At 40.5% G+C, this 17352-nt stretch overlaps 1 protein-coding gene across 3 annotated transcripts in view; it reads left to right on the forward strand.

Moving 5' to 3' along the window:
• NUP93 (nucleoporin 93) overlaps positions 1–17352 on the forward strand; it is a 115967-nt gene that overhangs the window by 18829 nt on the left and 79786 nt on the right. For 2 of the 3 annotated variants that reach the window (XR_014804924.1, NM_001244152.1), the window contains 1 exon segment: positions 1794–1986. Coding sequence is in view for 2 of the 3 variants with exons in the window: in NM_001244152.1 (NP_001231081.1) it covers positions 1808–1986 (179 nt within the window). In the remaining variant the exon portion in view is untranslated. 3 annotated transcript variants of the gene reach the window in all.

Below are 17352 nucleotides of genomic sequence, written 5' to 3' on the forward strand. Positions count from 1 at the left end.
CTCAGTGGTTAGCGAATCCGACTAGGAACCATGAGGTTGCTGGTTCGATCCCTGGCCTTGCTCAGTGGGTTATGGATCCGGTGTTGCCATGAGCTGTGGTATAGGTTACAGAGGTGGCTTGGATCCAGCGTTACTGTGGCTGTGGCGTATGCCGGTGGCTACAGCTCCGATTAGACCCCTAGCCTGGGAACCTCCAGTTGCCTTGGGAGAAGCCCAAGAAATGGCAAAGAAGACAAAAAACAAAAAACAAAAAAACAAAAAAAATTATTTTTCTGCTGTGGATTTATGGCAGAAACTATGCCCTTTTAACATTAACTTGAGCTTCATAGCTGAGATAAAATTAGACATTACATTAACATTGTAACTACAGTTCCAGACCAGAGGGATTTCAAAAGTGCAATAGAGCCATGGGTTTTAAAACAAAGAGAAAAAGTATAATCAACGTGAGCTACTATTTAAAGAATTTTTTCTTTTTTGGGGTAATGATTTTGTTAGCTTTTAAGCAATGTAATTTTTTTTTTTTTTTTTTTTCTTTTTTTAGGGCCATACCTGTCACATATGGAGCTTCCCAGACCAGGGGTCTAATTGGAGCTAGTTGCCAGCCTACCCCACAGCCATAGCAATGCCAGATCTGAGCCATGTCTTCGGCCTACACCACAGCTCACCACAATGCCAGATCATTAATCTACTGAGCTTGGCCAGGGATCGAACCCACAACCTCATGGTGATTAGTTGGATTCGTTTCTGCTGCACCGAAACAGGAGCTCCCAAGCAATGTATATTTTTTAAATGATTTTTATACTGTTTATCTTCTGTTGACTAAATGGTAGTAAGAGTTCAAAACATTCTCTTGGTCAAGAACCTTATACAAGGATGGTAGAGCGTATAGACGATTCATAAATGTGTAATATCCATAAAGTATCAACACTGTAGGGCTTTTCTCAGTTTTTGAAGAAACAGGTGATCTTGCTAAAATTCATGGTCTAGAAGCCAGCTGCTGTTTATATTAGTAGAATTATTAGTAGCAATGGTATTTCTGTAAGTAGTAGGTATATTATAATATTTTGAAAGTCATGTATAACAAGACATGAACTCTGCTCTCAGTACCCTTGGAAGCTAAAGATCAAGTGAATGAAGACTTGGACATGAATTTTAAGACTGTCTTTTCTGTTAGCAAAGGAGCAGGTGTGTGAGACTAACATGGGATTAGTCAGAAGACCTGTGTTCTTCTGGTCTCAGTTCAAGCTCATTGCCGCAGAGTGTTCTGGGTACAGAGCCGAGCTCTGTGGACTGGAGTTGCTTCTCTGTCTTCTCAGGATCCTCATAGAGTTGTTGGGAATCTTAGGAGATAAGGGCCTTATAAATTGCCCAGCCCTCTGCGGGTGGCGGTGGTTTTCTGTCTAGGACAGGAGGAGGGAGAGGAGGTGTGGGTGATGGTAAGCCTCCCAGAGGTGGCCACCGTGGCTTCCGTTTTCTTGTTGGCTTTGAGTCTGTGGAGGCAGGCAGGAGTTCTCTCTGTGGCTTAATATCTTTATATTTGTCTAGTGGCAGAAATCAATCTTGGGGCTGTCAGTATGCACAGAAATGATGTACTCCGTCCCAGTCTGACTCATTTTCTCTGTCAGGCCTGTTGTTCTTGGGCTGTGTTCAGGAACAGATCCTGCTTGTTGATGAGCTGTCTTCTTGTCTGTTTACAAAAGTCCTAGTGTTTCGTTAAGCTGGTGACAGGTTCAGGCAGTGTTTGAAGCCCATCTTTCCCTTGATTTAGATCTTTTTTTTTCTCCCCGGCCCAGGATCTGCCTCTCCAATGGATACTGATGGGTTTGGTGAGCTCCTTCAGCAAGCTGAACAGCTTGCCGCTGAGACCGAGGGCATCTCAGAGCTTCCCCATGTGGAACGGAACCTACAGGAGATCCAGCAGGCTGGCGAGCGCCTGCGTTCCCGTACCCTCACACGCACGTCCCAGGAGACAGCAGATGTCAAGGCGTGAGTACTGGTGGGGAGGCAGCACTGGTACTGGGTGGCTCGGGGGCAGGATCTGTTTCTTCTTTCCTGTCTTGGATTTCGATGCAGACTGTCAATGCAGGCGCAAGCCAGATTCTCGGGAATTCAAAAGAGGTTTTGTAAACAGGCCTTACTTTGTCTCCCTGCCTCCTGGGTTTTCCACCCTGTTTGCCTGCCCAAGCGCCGAGCCCCTGTCACAGGCAGAGATGATCATAGTGGGAAAGGGCAAAGAGCTTTGGGCCCCAGTAGTTCCTGCTTGGGTTGGGTCATAAATGGCTCACATAAGTATGTTGGTAAATGTAGGTCACACAGGTAAGTGTTCTCTTCAAAGCCAGAGAGCACTCAGCCGGGAGTAGAGTTTTTAAGAGCACTTGGAAGAAACTGATGAGCAGTTAGTGATAAGCCATCCAAGTGAGGTGGAGTTCTGTCTGCTTATTGTCAGTGACCCCAGAGGCTACTTCTGAAAGGCCTTAGAAATGCAGCACCTGCCAGTTGATTGTAGAAGAGGAAGTGGGTGAGCCCCAGGAGAGTGTAGCTGGAGAGCAGTGCAGACTGTCCGTCCAGTGGTTGCTGCCACACAAATTGGGTTGTGGATTCCATGGACTTGTTTGAGGTCCTCAATGTGCCAGGCCTGGGCCATGTCTGGGGCTATAGCCATGAGTTAAACATGGTCCTTGCCCTCAGGAAACTTACAATTTGGTGAGGCAGAAAAACAAAACAAAACAAACCCACAGAAATGTAATTTACTCATTACTGAACTGTCTGTCAGTAAAATTTTGCTTAATCCTCACAGCAAATAGTAGGACTGTGGTCCGTGTGTTACAGTTGAGCAGCTAAGGCTTAGAGATGACACAGCTGGTGAGTGGTGAGTCAGGAGTCAAGCCCAGTGAGGTTGACCTCAGAGCATATGCTCCCTTAGCCCTGATGGGAAGATCATGGGAGGATGGAGGGGTGCTGTGATCATGCTGGTCCTGGAAAACAGCTGAGATTCTCTGTGGGAAACACTCCATGAGAAATTGTCAGTTGTCTGAGATCCTGCTTGGGAAATACTGTGTAAGAAATTGTTAGTTATCTGTTCAGTCTTTATTCCTTGAACTTGAGAAAGACCCAAGTGCTGGTGTGAAAGTGGGGACATTGCTTTGGATACATAGTAAATGTCATAGGCATGAGTATAAGGGCTATATTCTTTTTCCAACTAATGTTGAGAGTTGAATGTTTTGGCTTTTCTGCTGAGTCAGTAAGGATGTTGTGGAAATTCTTACGTAGGCCTTCCCAGAATTTTATTTTTTAAAATGTTGGTTAGTTGTTTGGGTTCTGTTGGTATTGGTAAAGGCAAGTCAGAGGAACTTTATTTTTTTAATTTTATCTTTCTTTTACTACAGTTAAAAGCAGCCAACTGCTCCCCTGTGCTATCCCCCAACACCCCAACCAGCCTTTAGATATTTCTGCTAACTTGCCCACCCTGCAGGCCCTTACTGCTATTGCTGCTTCTGGTTGCTTGCAGATACCTCAGGTCTTGAGCATACAGGCTTTTTCTTGTGTGCAAGGATGCTGCTGGAGCGAAAGGACTGTGATGCCAGCTGAGTTGCTATAGTTATAATTTAATTGCATCAGCCTTACAGCTTATTAAGAGCAAAAAGGGAAAATGTTTTCTTGGTAACAATTATCAGTCATGCTCTCTTTCTTGTAAATTTCCATTCTTCCTCTTCTCTTTCTACCTTAAATTCATCATTTTAGGGAGGTGGAAGTTGGAACATTTAAAGAATGGGTATAGGGTGGGGCAGGTGCTTAAAAAGAAACCAAAGGGCTGATGATTGTATTTTTCCATCTCCTCGATAGGCAGAGACATAAAGTGTGATGTGAATATTTTAGTACAGAATGAGGGCAGAGGAGAGAAGTGAATAGGGAAAATTTTCTTACCTGAAATAAATTGTGAAGGAAATCTTAAAGATTTTAGTTAAGATTAGATTGTAGGTTTGAGATTGAATTGTTCTATGCTGAAATTCATTTGTTTAAATATATTTTTTGGATTTTTCATTTTAGGGAACAGATTTGATTTTTTTCCACTAAAAGTTTCACTAAAAATTCATTTTTTTTTTGCATATGTGTTTGATATTTTTAAATTGTTAAAAATTTCTTTACACATAAAGAAGATTGTGTAACATAAATAAAGGTATAAATCAGGGGTTGGCAGACCAAGACCTAGGAGCCAAATCCAACCTACTGCCTGTTCAAGTCTTATTGGAACACAGCCACACTTACTTGTTTATGTATTGTCTTTCCTGCGTTTGTGCTACAATAGCAGTTGAGTAGTTATGACAGAGACTGTATAGCTGGCAAAGCCTGAAGTATTTACTCTCAGCTTTTTATAAAACAAGTTTGCTGACTTCTAGTGAAAATTGTAGTAAAATGAATGAATACCTCTGTGCACATTACACAGTTAGGACACAGAATATCATCAGTAGCTGAAAAGCCCTCCCTGGTACGCACCATCAGTTGCATTTCTCCCCGCCCCTTTCCCATCAAAGATGCCTCGTTGGATTTTTCCATTCAGCTCAGACGTCAAACAGTGTAGAGATGTACAAAGAAAAGGGCAGCAATCACTCTCCCTGACTTTACCCTCCAAGATAACCAGTGTTACTCATTTGCTCATTCTTTCACACTTTTCATCATGTTCGTGCAAAACACGCACATTTATTTGCCCAAAGTTATACAGCAAATTTTTTTGTGTGCTGATGCTACTAACCTACCTTTTGGAGCACTTAATATTTATCAGGCACTGTGCCAAGTACTTTAATGCATTATATACTTTCCTCTTAAAATAACCCTGTGAAATAAGTGTTACTGTCTCTGTTTTATAATTGAGGAAGGTCAGATAGCAGGTGGTTATACCAAAACTCAAATCCAGCTTGGGCAGTAACAATTTTACCCGGTTCATATGGCACTTTCAGTTTCCAAGGGATTATCATGGGCCTGAGAGGTGAGAGAGGCAGATTTTTCTTCACATTTAAAAGGGAGGAAAACGAAGCTTGGAAAAGTGATGTGTCCAAGATTTTCATTCTGTAAGTGACAAGGGGGACTAACCCAGGCCTCCTGACTTTTTTCTGCTCCCCATGTGTACTGACGGAGAATAGCTTTTGTCCTCTTGTTCTGGGGCTGGAGTGTTTGACTCCAGCCTCTGTGGCTTTCTGCTCAATAGGAACTGCCTGGCTTATAAAAATTGGGGCTGGTTGGGGGCAGGGAACCTTTGGATTTTTCCACTTAGAAGCTGAATGTTTTCTGGTACAGCCTTTATTTGTAAAACCATCCCTACCCTAGATTCATCGCCTCCTTCATCATTCCTCCCTCGGCCTTCCCCTGTCAGGACTTCTGCAGACACATTGCACAAGCCATGTACTGCACAGTTCCTCCAGGCGCCAGCCACTTGGATGACCTTTTTTGTCTCATAATTTTAATAGCTAATTTTTAAATTCCAAGGTTCCCAATCCTGGTATGCTTTAAAATCACTGGATGCTGGATACATTCTCACATATTGCTGGTAGAGATATAGTGCCTATGGGACAGAATTTGGCAATATCTAGTGAATTTACTTTTGACCCAGTAATCCCATGTCCAGGGATCTCTCCCAAAGATGCACTGGCAAAAATATGAAAAGATGTGTGCACATTATTTATAATAGCAAAAATTGGGAACCATGCCAACATCCATCAATATGGGACTGGTTGAGTAAATGTGGTACCTGTACAAAGTAGAGTGCTTTTTGGTAACACAAAAAACATGAGAATCTACATTACCATGCAGTGACTCCAGCTCATATTGTTAAGTAAAATAAAAATGCAATGTGGAAGAAAGTAGATAGTACTCTATCATTCCTATCAAAATCCCAACTGGCTTTTTTTTTCTTCTTTTTATGGCCGCATGTGGAAGTTTTCTTTTTACGGTGGCATATAGAAGTTCCCAGGCTAAAGGTTGAATCAGAGCTGCAGGCCTGTGCCACAGCCACCGCCACACCAGATCCGAGCCCCATCTGCGACCTATGACAAAGCATGTGGCAAGGCTGGATCCTTAACCCACTCTGCGAGGCCAGGGATTGAACTGTGTCCTCATGGATACTAGTTGGGTTGGTTACTGCTGAGCCACATTGGAACCCATGCTTATTTTTATTTATTTATTTTTTGTCTTTCTGCCTTTTCTAGGGCCACTTCCCGCGGCATATGGAGGTTCCCAGGCTAGGGGTCCAATAAAATCTGTAGCCGCCGGCCTACGCCACAGCCACAGCCACAGCCACAGCAATGGGGAATCCAAGCTATGTCTGCAACCTATACCACAGCTTATGGCAATGCTGGATCATTAACCCACTGAGCAAGGCCAGGGATTGAACCCACAGCCTCATGGTTCCTAGTCAGATTCGTTAACCACTGCGCCACAACAGGAAATCTGGAACCTCTGCTTATCTGTTTTATATAGAGTAGTTTGTATTTCTTAATCCCATAGCCCTAATTTGCCCCTCCGTCTCACCTCTCCCCTTTAGTAACCACTATTTTGTTTTCTATACCTGTGAGTCTGTTTCCATTTTGCATTTACATTCATTATTTTTCAGATTCTACAGATAAGTGATATCATACAGTATTTATTTCTATTTGTTTCTCTGATTTGTTTCACTAAGCATAATGTTCTCTCAGTCCATCCATGTTGCTGCAAATGGCAGATTTTTTTTTTAATAATTAATAGTCTCTTGTATTTATATACTGCATCTTCTTTGTTGTCTCTGGATGGGGACTTGGGTTGCTTCCATATGTTGGCTATTGTAAATAGTGCTGCTGTGAACATTGGGGTGCATGTATTTTTTTGAATTATTGTTTTCCTTTTTTCTGGATATGTATATCCCAGGGTGGAATTGCTGGATCATATGGTAGTTCTATTTTTAGTTTTTGAGGAACCTCCATGTTGTTTTACATAGTAGCTGTACGAAAAGACAACCAACACAATTTTTAAATGAGCAAGTGATCTGAATAGGCATTTCTCCAAAGAAGATATATTAATGTCCAAAAAGTGAATGAAAAGATGCTCAACATCACTAACCATCAGAGAAATGCAAATCGAAACCGCAATAAGATGCTATTTCACATCCACTAGGAGGCTATAATTAGATGATAACAAACGTTGGTGAGAATGTGGAAAATACTGAAACCCTCATATACTGTTGGTAGGAATGTAAAGTGGTGTAGCCACTTTGGAAAATAGACTAGCAGTTCCTCGAAAGATTAAATATAGGGTTACCATTACAACTCATTAATTCCATTCCTAGGTGTATACCTGAGAGAAATGAAAACAATTTTCTGGAAGTCCCATCATGGCTCAGCAGAAATGAATCTGACTAGTCCACAAGGACAGCAGGTTCAATCCCTGGCCTCGCTCAGTGAGTTAAGGATCTGGCATTGCCATGAGCTGTGGTGTAGGTCACAGACACAACTTGGATCCCATGTTGTTATGGCTGTGGTGTAGGCCGGCAGCTACAGCTGTGATTTGACTCCTAGCCTGGGAACCTCCATATGCCATGGGTACAGCCTTGAGAAGACAAAAATTAAAAGAAAGAAAGAAAACAGCTTTCCACAGAAAAACCTGTACATGAGTATTCATAGCAGCATTACTCATAATTGCCAAAAAGTAGAGACAATCTAAATGTCTAACACTTTTATGACTAAAAGTGGCATATCCATATAATGGAATACCATTTGGCAATAAAAAAGAGAGAACTACTGATACGTGTTCTAATATGGATGAAGCTTGAAAGCATTAAGCTAAGTGAAAGACACCGGTCACAAAAGACTGTATATCGTATAGTTCCATTTATGTGCAGTGTCCACAATAGGCAAATCTATAGAAACAAAGTAGATTAGAGGTTGCCATGAAAGTGGGTAGATTAGGGGACATGGGGAATGACTTCTGTGGGGAGGGGGTTTCTTTCCTGGGTGATGAAAATATTCAGAAATCAGTTGTAGTGATGGTTGCACAACCCCAGTGAATATGCTAAAAACCCTTGAATTACACATATTAAGTGAGTGATTATATAGTATGTGAATTTATCTCAATAAAGCTGTGTTTAACAAAAGCAGATAACACAAACATATAAAAAAGAGGGAACGTGTTTAAAAGTACCTGAGATTTGGTATAATCAGTTATAGTAAGACTTGCACACATGGAAATGACTAAATACAGGAGGCAGGGCATGCCATGCAGGACCACTGAAGAAGCACTGAAGTTGGTCAAAAGGGGCAGAAGAAGCAAGAGGAAAACGTAGGCAAAGCCTTCCCTGTGGTTTCTGCAAGGAGGCAGGGCAAGGCAGGGTGAGCAGTTCAATCCCTAGCCTCGCTGAATGGGTTAAGGATCCAGCCTTGCCACATGCTTTGTCATAGGTCGCAGATGGGGCTCGGATCTGGTGTGGCGGTGGCTGTGGCACAGGCCTGCAGCTCTGATTCAACCTTTAGCCTGGGAACTTCTATATGCCACCGTAAAAAGAAAACTTCCACATGCGGCCATAAAAAGAAGAAAAAAAAAGCCAGTTGGGATTTTGATAGGAATGATAGAGTACTATCTACTTTCTTCCACATTGCATTTTTATTTTACTTAACAATATGAGCTGGAGTCACTGCATGGTAATGTAGATTCTCATGTTTTTTGTGTTACCAAAAAGCACTCTACTTTGTACAGGTACCACATTTACTCAACCAGTCCCATATTGATGGATGTTGGCATGGTTCCCAATTTTTGCTATTATAAATTATCCATTTTGAGTTTATTTTTGTGTATGGTGTTAGGGAGCGTTGTAATTTCATTCTTTTACATGTAGCTGTCCAGTTTCCCCAGCACCATTTATTGAAGGGACTGTCTTTTCTCCATTGTATATTCTTACTTCCATTATCATAGATTGGTTGACCATAGGTACATGGGTTTAATCTATATTTCTGTTTTTGTGCCAGTACCATACTGTTTTGATGACTGTAGTTTTGTAGTATAGTCTGAAGGCAGGGAGCATGATTCCTCCAGTTCCATTTTTCTTTCTCAGTATTGCTTTGGTTATTCTGGGTCCTTTGTGCTTCCAAACAAACTTTGAGATACTTTGTTCTGGAGTTCCCGTCATGGCGCAGTGGTTAACGAATCCAACTAGGAACCATGAGGTTGCGGCTTCGATCCCTGCTCTTGCTCAGTGGGTTAACGATTCGGTGTTGCCGTGAGCTGTGGTGTAGTTTGCAGACACGGCTCAGATCCCGCATTGCTGTGGCTCTGGTGTAGGCCCTGGCGTAGGCCGGTGGCTGCAGCTCTGATTCGACCCCTAGCCTGGGAACCTCCATATGCCACTGGAGCGGCCCAAGAAATGGCAAAAAGTCCAAAATAAATAAATTAATTTATTTATTTATAAAAAAAAGATACTTTGTTCTAGTTCTGTGAAAAATACCATTGGTAATTTGATGAGGATTGCGTTGAATATGTAGATTGCCTCGGGAAGGTATTGTCATTTTGACAATATGGATTCTTCTAATCCAAGAGCTTGGTATATCTTTCCATCTGTTTATATCATGTTTGATTCCTTTCATCAGCATCTTATAGTTCTCACAGTACAGGTCTTTGTCTCTTTTAGTAGGTTTATCCCCCCACCTTTTTTTTTTAAATTTATAATGATTTTTACTTTTCCCACTACAGCTGGTTTATAGTGTTCTGTCAATTTTCTGCTGTACAGCAAGGTGACCCAGTTATACATACATGTATACATCTTTTTTCTCACATTATCATGCTCCATCATAAGTGACTAGATATTCCTCTTTTTGTTTTTTATGTGATGGTAAATGGGATTGCTTCCCTAATTTCTCTTTCCAATGTTTCATTGTTAGTATATAGAAATGCAGTCAATTTCTGTGTATTGATTTTGTATCCTGTAACTTTACCAAATTTCATTGATGAGTTCTAACAACAGTTTTCTAGTAGCATCTTTAGGATTTTCTAGGTATAGTATCATGTCATCTGCAAAAGTGATAGTTTTACTTCTTCCTGTCCAATTTGGATTCCTATTATTTCTTTTTCTTTATTGAATCCCATAGGATTTGGATTGTTGGGTCTTTGTTATCATTTGCTTCTAGGTGTATTTATTTATTTATTCATTTATTATTTATTTGTCTTTTTGTCTTTTTAGGGCCGTACCCACGGCACATGGAGGTTTTTTTGGCTAGGGGTCGAATCGGAGCTGTAGCCACTGGCCTGCACCAGAGCCACAGCAACTTGGAATCCAAACCAGTGACCTACACCACAGCTCATGGCAATGCTGGATCCTTAACCCACTGAGCGAGGCAAGGGATCCAACCCACGTCCTCATGGATGCTAGTCAGATTTGTTAACTGCTGAGCCATGATGGGAACTCCTGATTTCAATTTTCTTAAATTTATTTATTTATTTATTTTTTTTTTTTTTAAATTTTTTTTTTTTTTTGTCTTTTTGCTATTTCTTGGGCCGCTCCCGCGCCATATGGAGGTTCCCAGGCTAGGGGTCGAATCGGAGCTGTAGCCACCGGCCTACGCCAGACCCACAGCAACGAGGGATCCGAGCCGCGTCTGAGACCTATACCACAGCTCACGGCAACGCCGGACCCTTAACCCACTAAGCAAGGGCAGGGACCGAACCCGCAGCCTCATGGTTCCTAGTCGGATTCGTTAACCACTGCGCCACGACGGGAACTGCAATTTTCTTAAATTTATTGAGGCTTGATTTGTGGCCCAGAATGTGATCTGTCCTAGAGAATGTTCCATGTGCCCTTAAGAATATGTATTCTACTGCTTTTGGATGGAATGAATTGTAAGTATCTATTAAGTCCATCTCTTCTAATGCATCATTTAAGGCCTGTATTTCCTTGTTGATTTTCTGTCTGGATGATCTGCCCATTAATGTAAGTGGGGTGTTAAAGTCCCCCACAATTACTGTATTATTGTCAATTTCTGCTTTTAAGGCTTTAGCAGTTGCCTTTTATATTGAGGTGATCCTATGTTGGGTGCGTATGTATTTACAATTGTTATGTCTTCTTCCTGGATTGATCCTTTGATCGTTATGTAATGTCCTTCTTTGTCTCTTATAATATTCTTTAAGTCTATGTTGTCTGATATGAGTATTGCTACTCCAGCTTTCTTGCGATTTCTGTTTGCATGGAATATTTTCTTCCATCGTCTCACTTTCAATTTGTATGTGTCCCTAGAACTGAAGTGGGTCTCTTGTTTTTGTATCCATTGTGCCAAGTGTATGTCTTTTGGTTGGGGCATTCAGTCCAATTACATTTAAGGTAATTATTAATATGTATGTTCTTATTTCCATTTTGTTAAATGTTTTGGATTTGTTCTCGTGGTTTGATGACTATCTTTAGTGTTTTGTTTGGATTGCTTTTTCCTATTTGTGTGTGTATCCATTGTAGATTTTTGGTTTGCAGTAACCATGAAGTTTTGATGTAGGATTCCATATATATACAAGATTGTTTTAAGTTGTTGGTCTCTTAACTGCAAGTGCATCTCCAGTATCCTGCATCTGTACTCCCCTCATCTGATGATTTCTGGTTTTGGTAGCGTATTTGGGTGGATAATTTCCTACCTTTACCACATGTATGCCTTTACCGTGAGTCCTGTAATTTGTGATATTTTTGTTTTAGTTGTGGCCTTTTCTTTTCTACCTAGAGAAGTTCCTTTAGTATTTGTTGTAAAACTGATTTAGTGGTGCTGAAATTCTCTTAGCTTTTGCTTGTCTGTATAGCTTTTGATTTCTCCTTCAAATCTGAATGAGAGCTTTGCTGGATAGAGTAATCTTGGTTGGCGGTTTTTTCCTTTCATGACTTTAAGTATATTATGCCACTCCTTTCTGGCCTGCAGAGTTTCTGCTGAAAAAAAATCTGCCAGTAACCTTATCAGGGTTTCCTTGTATGTTGTTTGTTTCCTTTCCCTAGCTGCTTTCAGTATTTTCTCTTTGTCTTTAATTTTGGTCAGTTTGATTAATATGTGTCCAGGGTGTTCCCCCTTGGGTTTATTTTATATAGTATTCGTTGTGTTCCTGGATTTGAATGAATGATTCCTTTCCCATGATAGGGAAATTTTCAGCTAGTATCTCTTCAAATATTTTCTCTGGCCCTTTCTCTCTCTCTTTTTTTTCTGGCATACAGTATCATGTCATCCACAGACGGTGCATTTAACATTGTCCCAGAGTTCTCTTAGACTGTCTTCATTTCTTTTCAGTCTTTTTTCTCTTTTCTTTTCCACATCAGTGATTTCCTCTAGTCTGTCTTCCACCTGGCTTATTCATTTGTATGCCTCCTGTATTCTGCTGTTGGTTGTATTCTGCTTCTGGTAAGTTTTTTATTTCAGTTATCATATTTTGCATCTCTGCTTGCTTAATCCTTAGATCTTCTATTTCTTTGCTCAGTGTTTCTTATATCAATCTTTGCCACCAGTTTATTTCCAAGATCTTGAATCATCTTTACTATCCTTAGTTTTAAGTCTTTTTCATGGAGGTTGGTAATCTCTGGATCACTTAGCTCTTTTTCTGGGTTTTTTCCGTGTTCTTTTATCTGAGTGATAATTTTCTGCCTTTTCATTTTGTATAGATTTTTGCTGTGGCCTTCCTTTTGCAGACAGTAGGGTTGTAGCCTCTCTTGCTTCTGATATCTGTCCCTTTGTGGTTGAAGTTGTTATGGGGGCTTCCTGCAGGCTTCCTGATTGGAGGGACTGGTGCCTGCCCACTGGTATGTGGAGCTGATTCTTATCCCTTTAGTGGGTGGGGCTTTGTCTCTGGGTGAGATTAGAGATGGCTGTGTGCTGGGGGGTCTTTAGGCAGCCTCTTTGCTGATGGGTTGGGCTGCGTGCTCACCAGATTTGTTATTTGGCTAGATTTTTCCAAAGTGGCCACCTCTAGAGTTCACACTGATGTTGATAATTATTTCCAAGACCTTCGCTTCCAATGTTCTTCCCCCACACTGAGCCATAGTCATCCCCTGTTTTCCCAGGAGATCCTCCAAGAACCGAAGGTAGGTCTGACCCAGATTTCCATGGAGTCTGTGCTTTGCCCTGGGACCCAGTGCACATGAAATCCTATGTGTGCCTTTTCAAGAGTGGCGTCTCTTTTTTCCCCAGTGTTGTGGAGTTCCTGTGCACAAGCCCTGCTGTCCCTTAACACCAAATGCTCCAGGGGTTTACCTCCCAATGCCAGATCCCCAAGCATAGAAACCTGATGTGGGGCTCAGAACTCTCACTCCCCTGGGTGAGCCTCTGTGACATAGTCACTTTCCAGTCTGTGGACTGCTCACTCAGCAGGTATCGGATTGCTTATATCAGGTAATTGCCCCTCCTACCATCTCCATGTGGCCTTCTTTGTCTTCTGGAGTAGGATATCTTTCTTGAGTTTCCAGTCTATTTTGTTGAAGACTGTTCAGCAGCTGATTGTAATTTTGTTACTTTTATGAGAGGAGATGAGCTCCAGTCCTTCTGTTCAGCCATCTTAATTCCCCACCCCCAGACTTTATGTTTTTAGTTTTGAATTGGAAGTATGAGTATGAATTCATATGTAATATATCTTAAGGAAACTGAAACAAAAGTAAAAACTCTTTTTAGCTTTCCCTATTAAAAAGGCTTAGATACAGTGTATCATTGAGCAATCCTAGTACCCAAAGAGGGGTCTCTCAAAATCCATTTATTAATAAAAAGTAACTGGGGCTCTTTGGAGAGTTGGCTGATTCCAGGTCTGGGGCAGGTCTTTGTAAGAGGAACATGTTTTGTCATACTAGATGGCAGGGCAGTTATGATGGTCTACTTGAGACCTGTCAAAAGAACTCAGAAACCAACTTGAAAAGGCTTCTTCTGGCCAAAGATGACATGACTGGAGCATTGTAGGGATAATAGCTGCAATGTGTTGAAATACATCAAATAGTTTAAATTCATGAGTTCATAATGATACTGAAGCAAAACTCATCAGTCACCTTTGGAGGATGCTAGAGAACCAACTCATTATTCAGAGTAACCACATAGTTGATGAAGAGGGTGTCTCTGAGGGGAAATATTGCAGCTAATAAAGATAGAATACCACCATTCTGCAACCTCTAAGGAATTAATGAATCTAAGCAATTTTTATCAATGTCTGGTAATGTTCCAAAAAGAGGCAATCAGACATGACGTGCCTCTTGATAAAAGTCTCAAGTAATCTAACCAAAAAATAATGCCACCTGAACCTGATCAAACTGTTAGAACTTTCAATTTACAGGAAGTTGGTTAGGAGAGGCCAGAGTGAGATGGTAGATTATATCTTGGGGATGCAATCTGTAAAACCTGTTATGTGGGAAACTACATCTTTGCTACATTGAATGTGGTCCATGGAACAACAGCATAGGCATCAGCTATGAGCCTTTTGGAAACAGAGAACCTCAGGCCCTATTCTAGACCTACTGAAACAGAATCTTATGTGATTTTAACCAGCTTCTTTTGTGATTCATGTGTACATTTCAAGTTTGAGTAGCACTGCTCTACAGGACAAATGATCCAGAGTCTCCAACAAAGAAATTGTAAGGGAGTTCCCATTGCAGCTCAATGGAAAAAAATCTGACTAGTATCCATGAGGACACAGATTCAATCCCTGGCCTCACTCAGTGGGTTAAGGATCTGGCGTTGCCATGATCTGTGGTGTAGACATGGCTCGGATCTGGCGTGGCTGTGGCGTAGGCCAACAGCTACAGCTCCAATTCGACCCCTAGCCTGGGAGCCTCCATATGCCTCAGGTGTGGCCCTAAAAAAGACCAAAAAAAAAAAAAAAAGAAAGAAATTCTAAGAAAAAAAGAACTCAGATGGAAGGGCAACCTATAGATTAAAAGTCATTTGGAGACATATCAATTACTCACAAGTAGAGAACTTCTTTATATTCTATTCAAGCAAACACAAAATTTAAAATTATGAAATAATCAGGGAATGTCTTGCATCTTTTTTGAAATAATCTGGGTGGTGGAGAAAGGAAAGTAGGTAGGGATGTAGGTGAAACAGTTCGTTACAGCATGCTAATTGGTGAAGCTGAGCAATGGGTACAGGGTTTATTATTTTAATTTTGTATTAAAAGTTTTTTTCTATAATAGTTTAAAAAAGGAGGGTTACTAAAATGGCAGTAATCAAAAAAGGTAATAACAGGTATTGGCAGAGATGGAAAAAAACTTGGAACCATTGTACTTGGCTCCTGGGAATTTAAAATGTTATAGCTGCTTTGGAAAGCAGTCTGACAGTTCTTCAGAAGGTTAAACAGGGAGTTAATGTATGATCTAGCAATCCCACCTCTAGCTATATATATACCCAAGAGAAATGAAATATATATACCCAATATATAATATATATATTTATATATATATTTATATATATAATATATATAATGTATAATTTATTATATATATTTTATAACATAATATATATGTTATATATATTATATAATATAATATATTATTTATATTATATAATATATATATATATAAAAATATATATACCCAAGAGAAATGAAAACATACGTTCACCCAAAAATCTGTATGTGAATGTTTATAGCAACTTTTTAAAATAATAGCCAAAAAGTAGAAGTAACCCAAATGTCCTTCAGGTGATGAATGCATATGTTCATAAATATGAAATGTAGCCTGTCTGTATAATGGAGTACTGTTCAGTAATAAAAAGAAATGAGGTACTGATACATGCTCCCATGGATGAACCTGAAAACATTATGCCAAGTTAAAGACGCCAGTCACAAAAGACTGCATATTGTATGATTTCATCTAGAAAATGTCCATAATAGGCAAATTTATAGAGACAGAAATTAAATTACTGGTTGTGAGGGATTGGGGGAAAGTTGGAGATATGAGCATTTTATATTCCCATGACTGCTGATGGGTTGAGGGGTACTTTGAGGGGGTGATGAAAATCTTCTAAAATCAATCATGGTGATGGTTATACGACTCTGAATATACTAAAACCCATGGGATTCTATACTTTAAGTGGGTGAACTGTGTGATATGTGAATAATATCTCAGCAAAGTTGTTATAAAGAAGGAAAAGAGCGTTATACTGATAACCACGCTCCAGGCTTCCCCCAACACTGATCAGAATCGTGGGAGGAAAGTTGCCTAGGTGATTCTAATGTGTAACGAGGACCAGGAACCACTGTACTACAAAGTTATCTATGAAGGATTGTTAGAAGAAAGAGGCAGATTATCGGTTTGAAATGATGGGCCTGGAGGAGAAGCCTCAGGGATGGCACGGTAGCCGACCAGTGTACGTGGAAGAGAGAAAAACAGTGGGGAGCCTGCTGGGTGCACCTCATCTTTTCTCTAGTAATTGGTAGAATGGAAATAAGCACGAGAAGTCCTTTCTTTTATCCAGTAAGTCTGGTAGTTCAGAATTGGTCATCTTACCATAGATGTTAGGGTCACTTGTGCTGCCAGGTAGTCTGACTTCTTAGTTACTCAGAATGAACACTTTGTCAGTGGGATGTTGGGGTACTAAATCATAATCTAGAAACAATGTTCTAAACAGTTAATTTCCCTAAGGTTCTTTCTTCCAGAGAGTGGTCTAGATGTCAGTGAGACTGTAATTTTTTTCTCTCCCATTGTTAGATTGCCTCAGATGAGTAGACCTAAAGCCAGCTGTATTATTCCCATCTTTTCAAAAGGATTTATTAGTCAGGGGACAGCTTCCTGTTGGACTGGGCAGCAGAGAAAGAATTTGAAGGTGTGCTGCACATGATGTTTGGCTTTCGAAGAGAAACTTTGGAAAACTGACCTTGGATTCTGGTTTCATTGCCCTTTGTGACTTATTGATTGCACTGGACTTTTAGTTTCCTCAGTTAATGAATGAAGTTTAGACTGGGTTACTCTTGAAACTGCTAAAATTTGGTGGTTCACTGTATCGGTCTTTACAGAGGCTATAAATATAGGGTGGTGGTTAAGCATCTGTGCTCTGGAGCTTGGTGATCTGGCTCTGCTGCTTTATGGCTCTGTGACTTTGGATAAATTGGTTAATGCCTTTGTACCTTGGTTCCCCATCTGTAAAACAAGGATTGAAAATAGTATCTACCTCATGATTTTCTTTACTGTGAAATATTTGGAGCAGTCTAGCCCGTAATTGAAATACTGTAATTTTATCTGAGACAGGTCCCTCACTCTACTTAAGGCATGATCAGAACTCTCTCTTACTACCAAAATGCAAGGTTGTGTCTGTTATTCCAGGTGGTAGATCTTTTTGGAAAGGTGTACAACAACCATCCAAAAGTGTTCGGGCAGTATAGGAAGTTTTGAATTAAAAATACTCTCTA

Source organism: Sus scrofa, chromosome 6, assembly GCF_054392235.1.
Source record: "Sus scrofa isolate SSC_HxYL_T2T_F1_AM1 chromosome 6, Sscrofa_HxYL_maternal_Yorkshire_Landrace_v2.0, whole genome shotgun sequence".
Lineage (NCBI taxonomy): Eukaryota > Metazoa > Chordata > Mammalia > Artiodactyla > Suidae > Sus > Sus scrofa.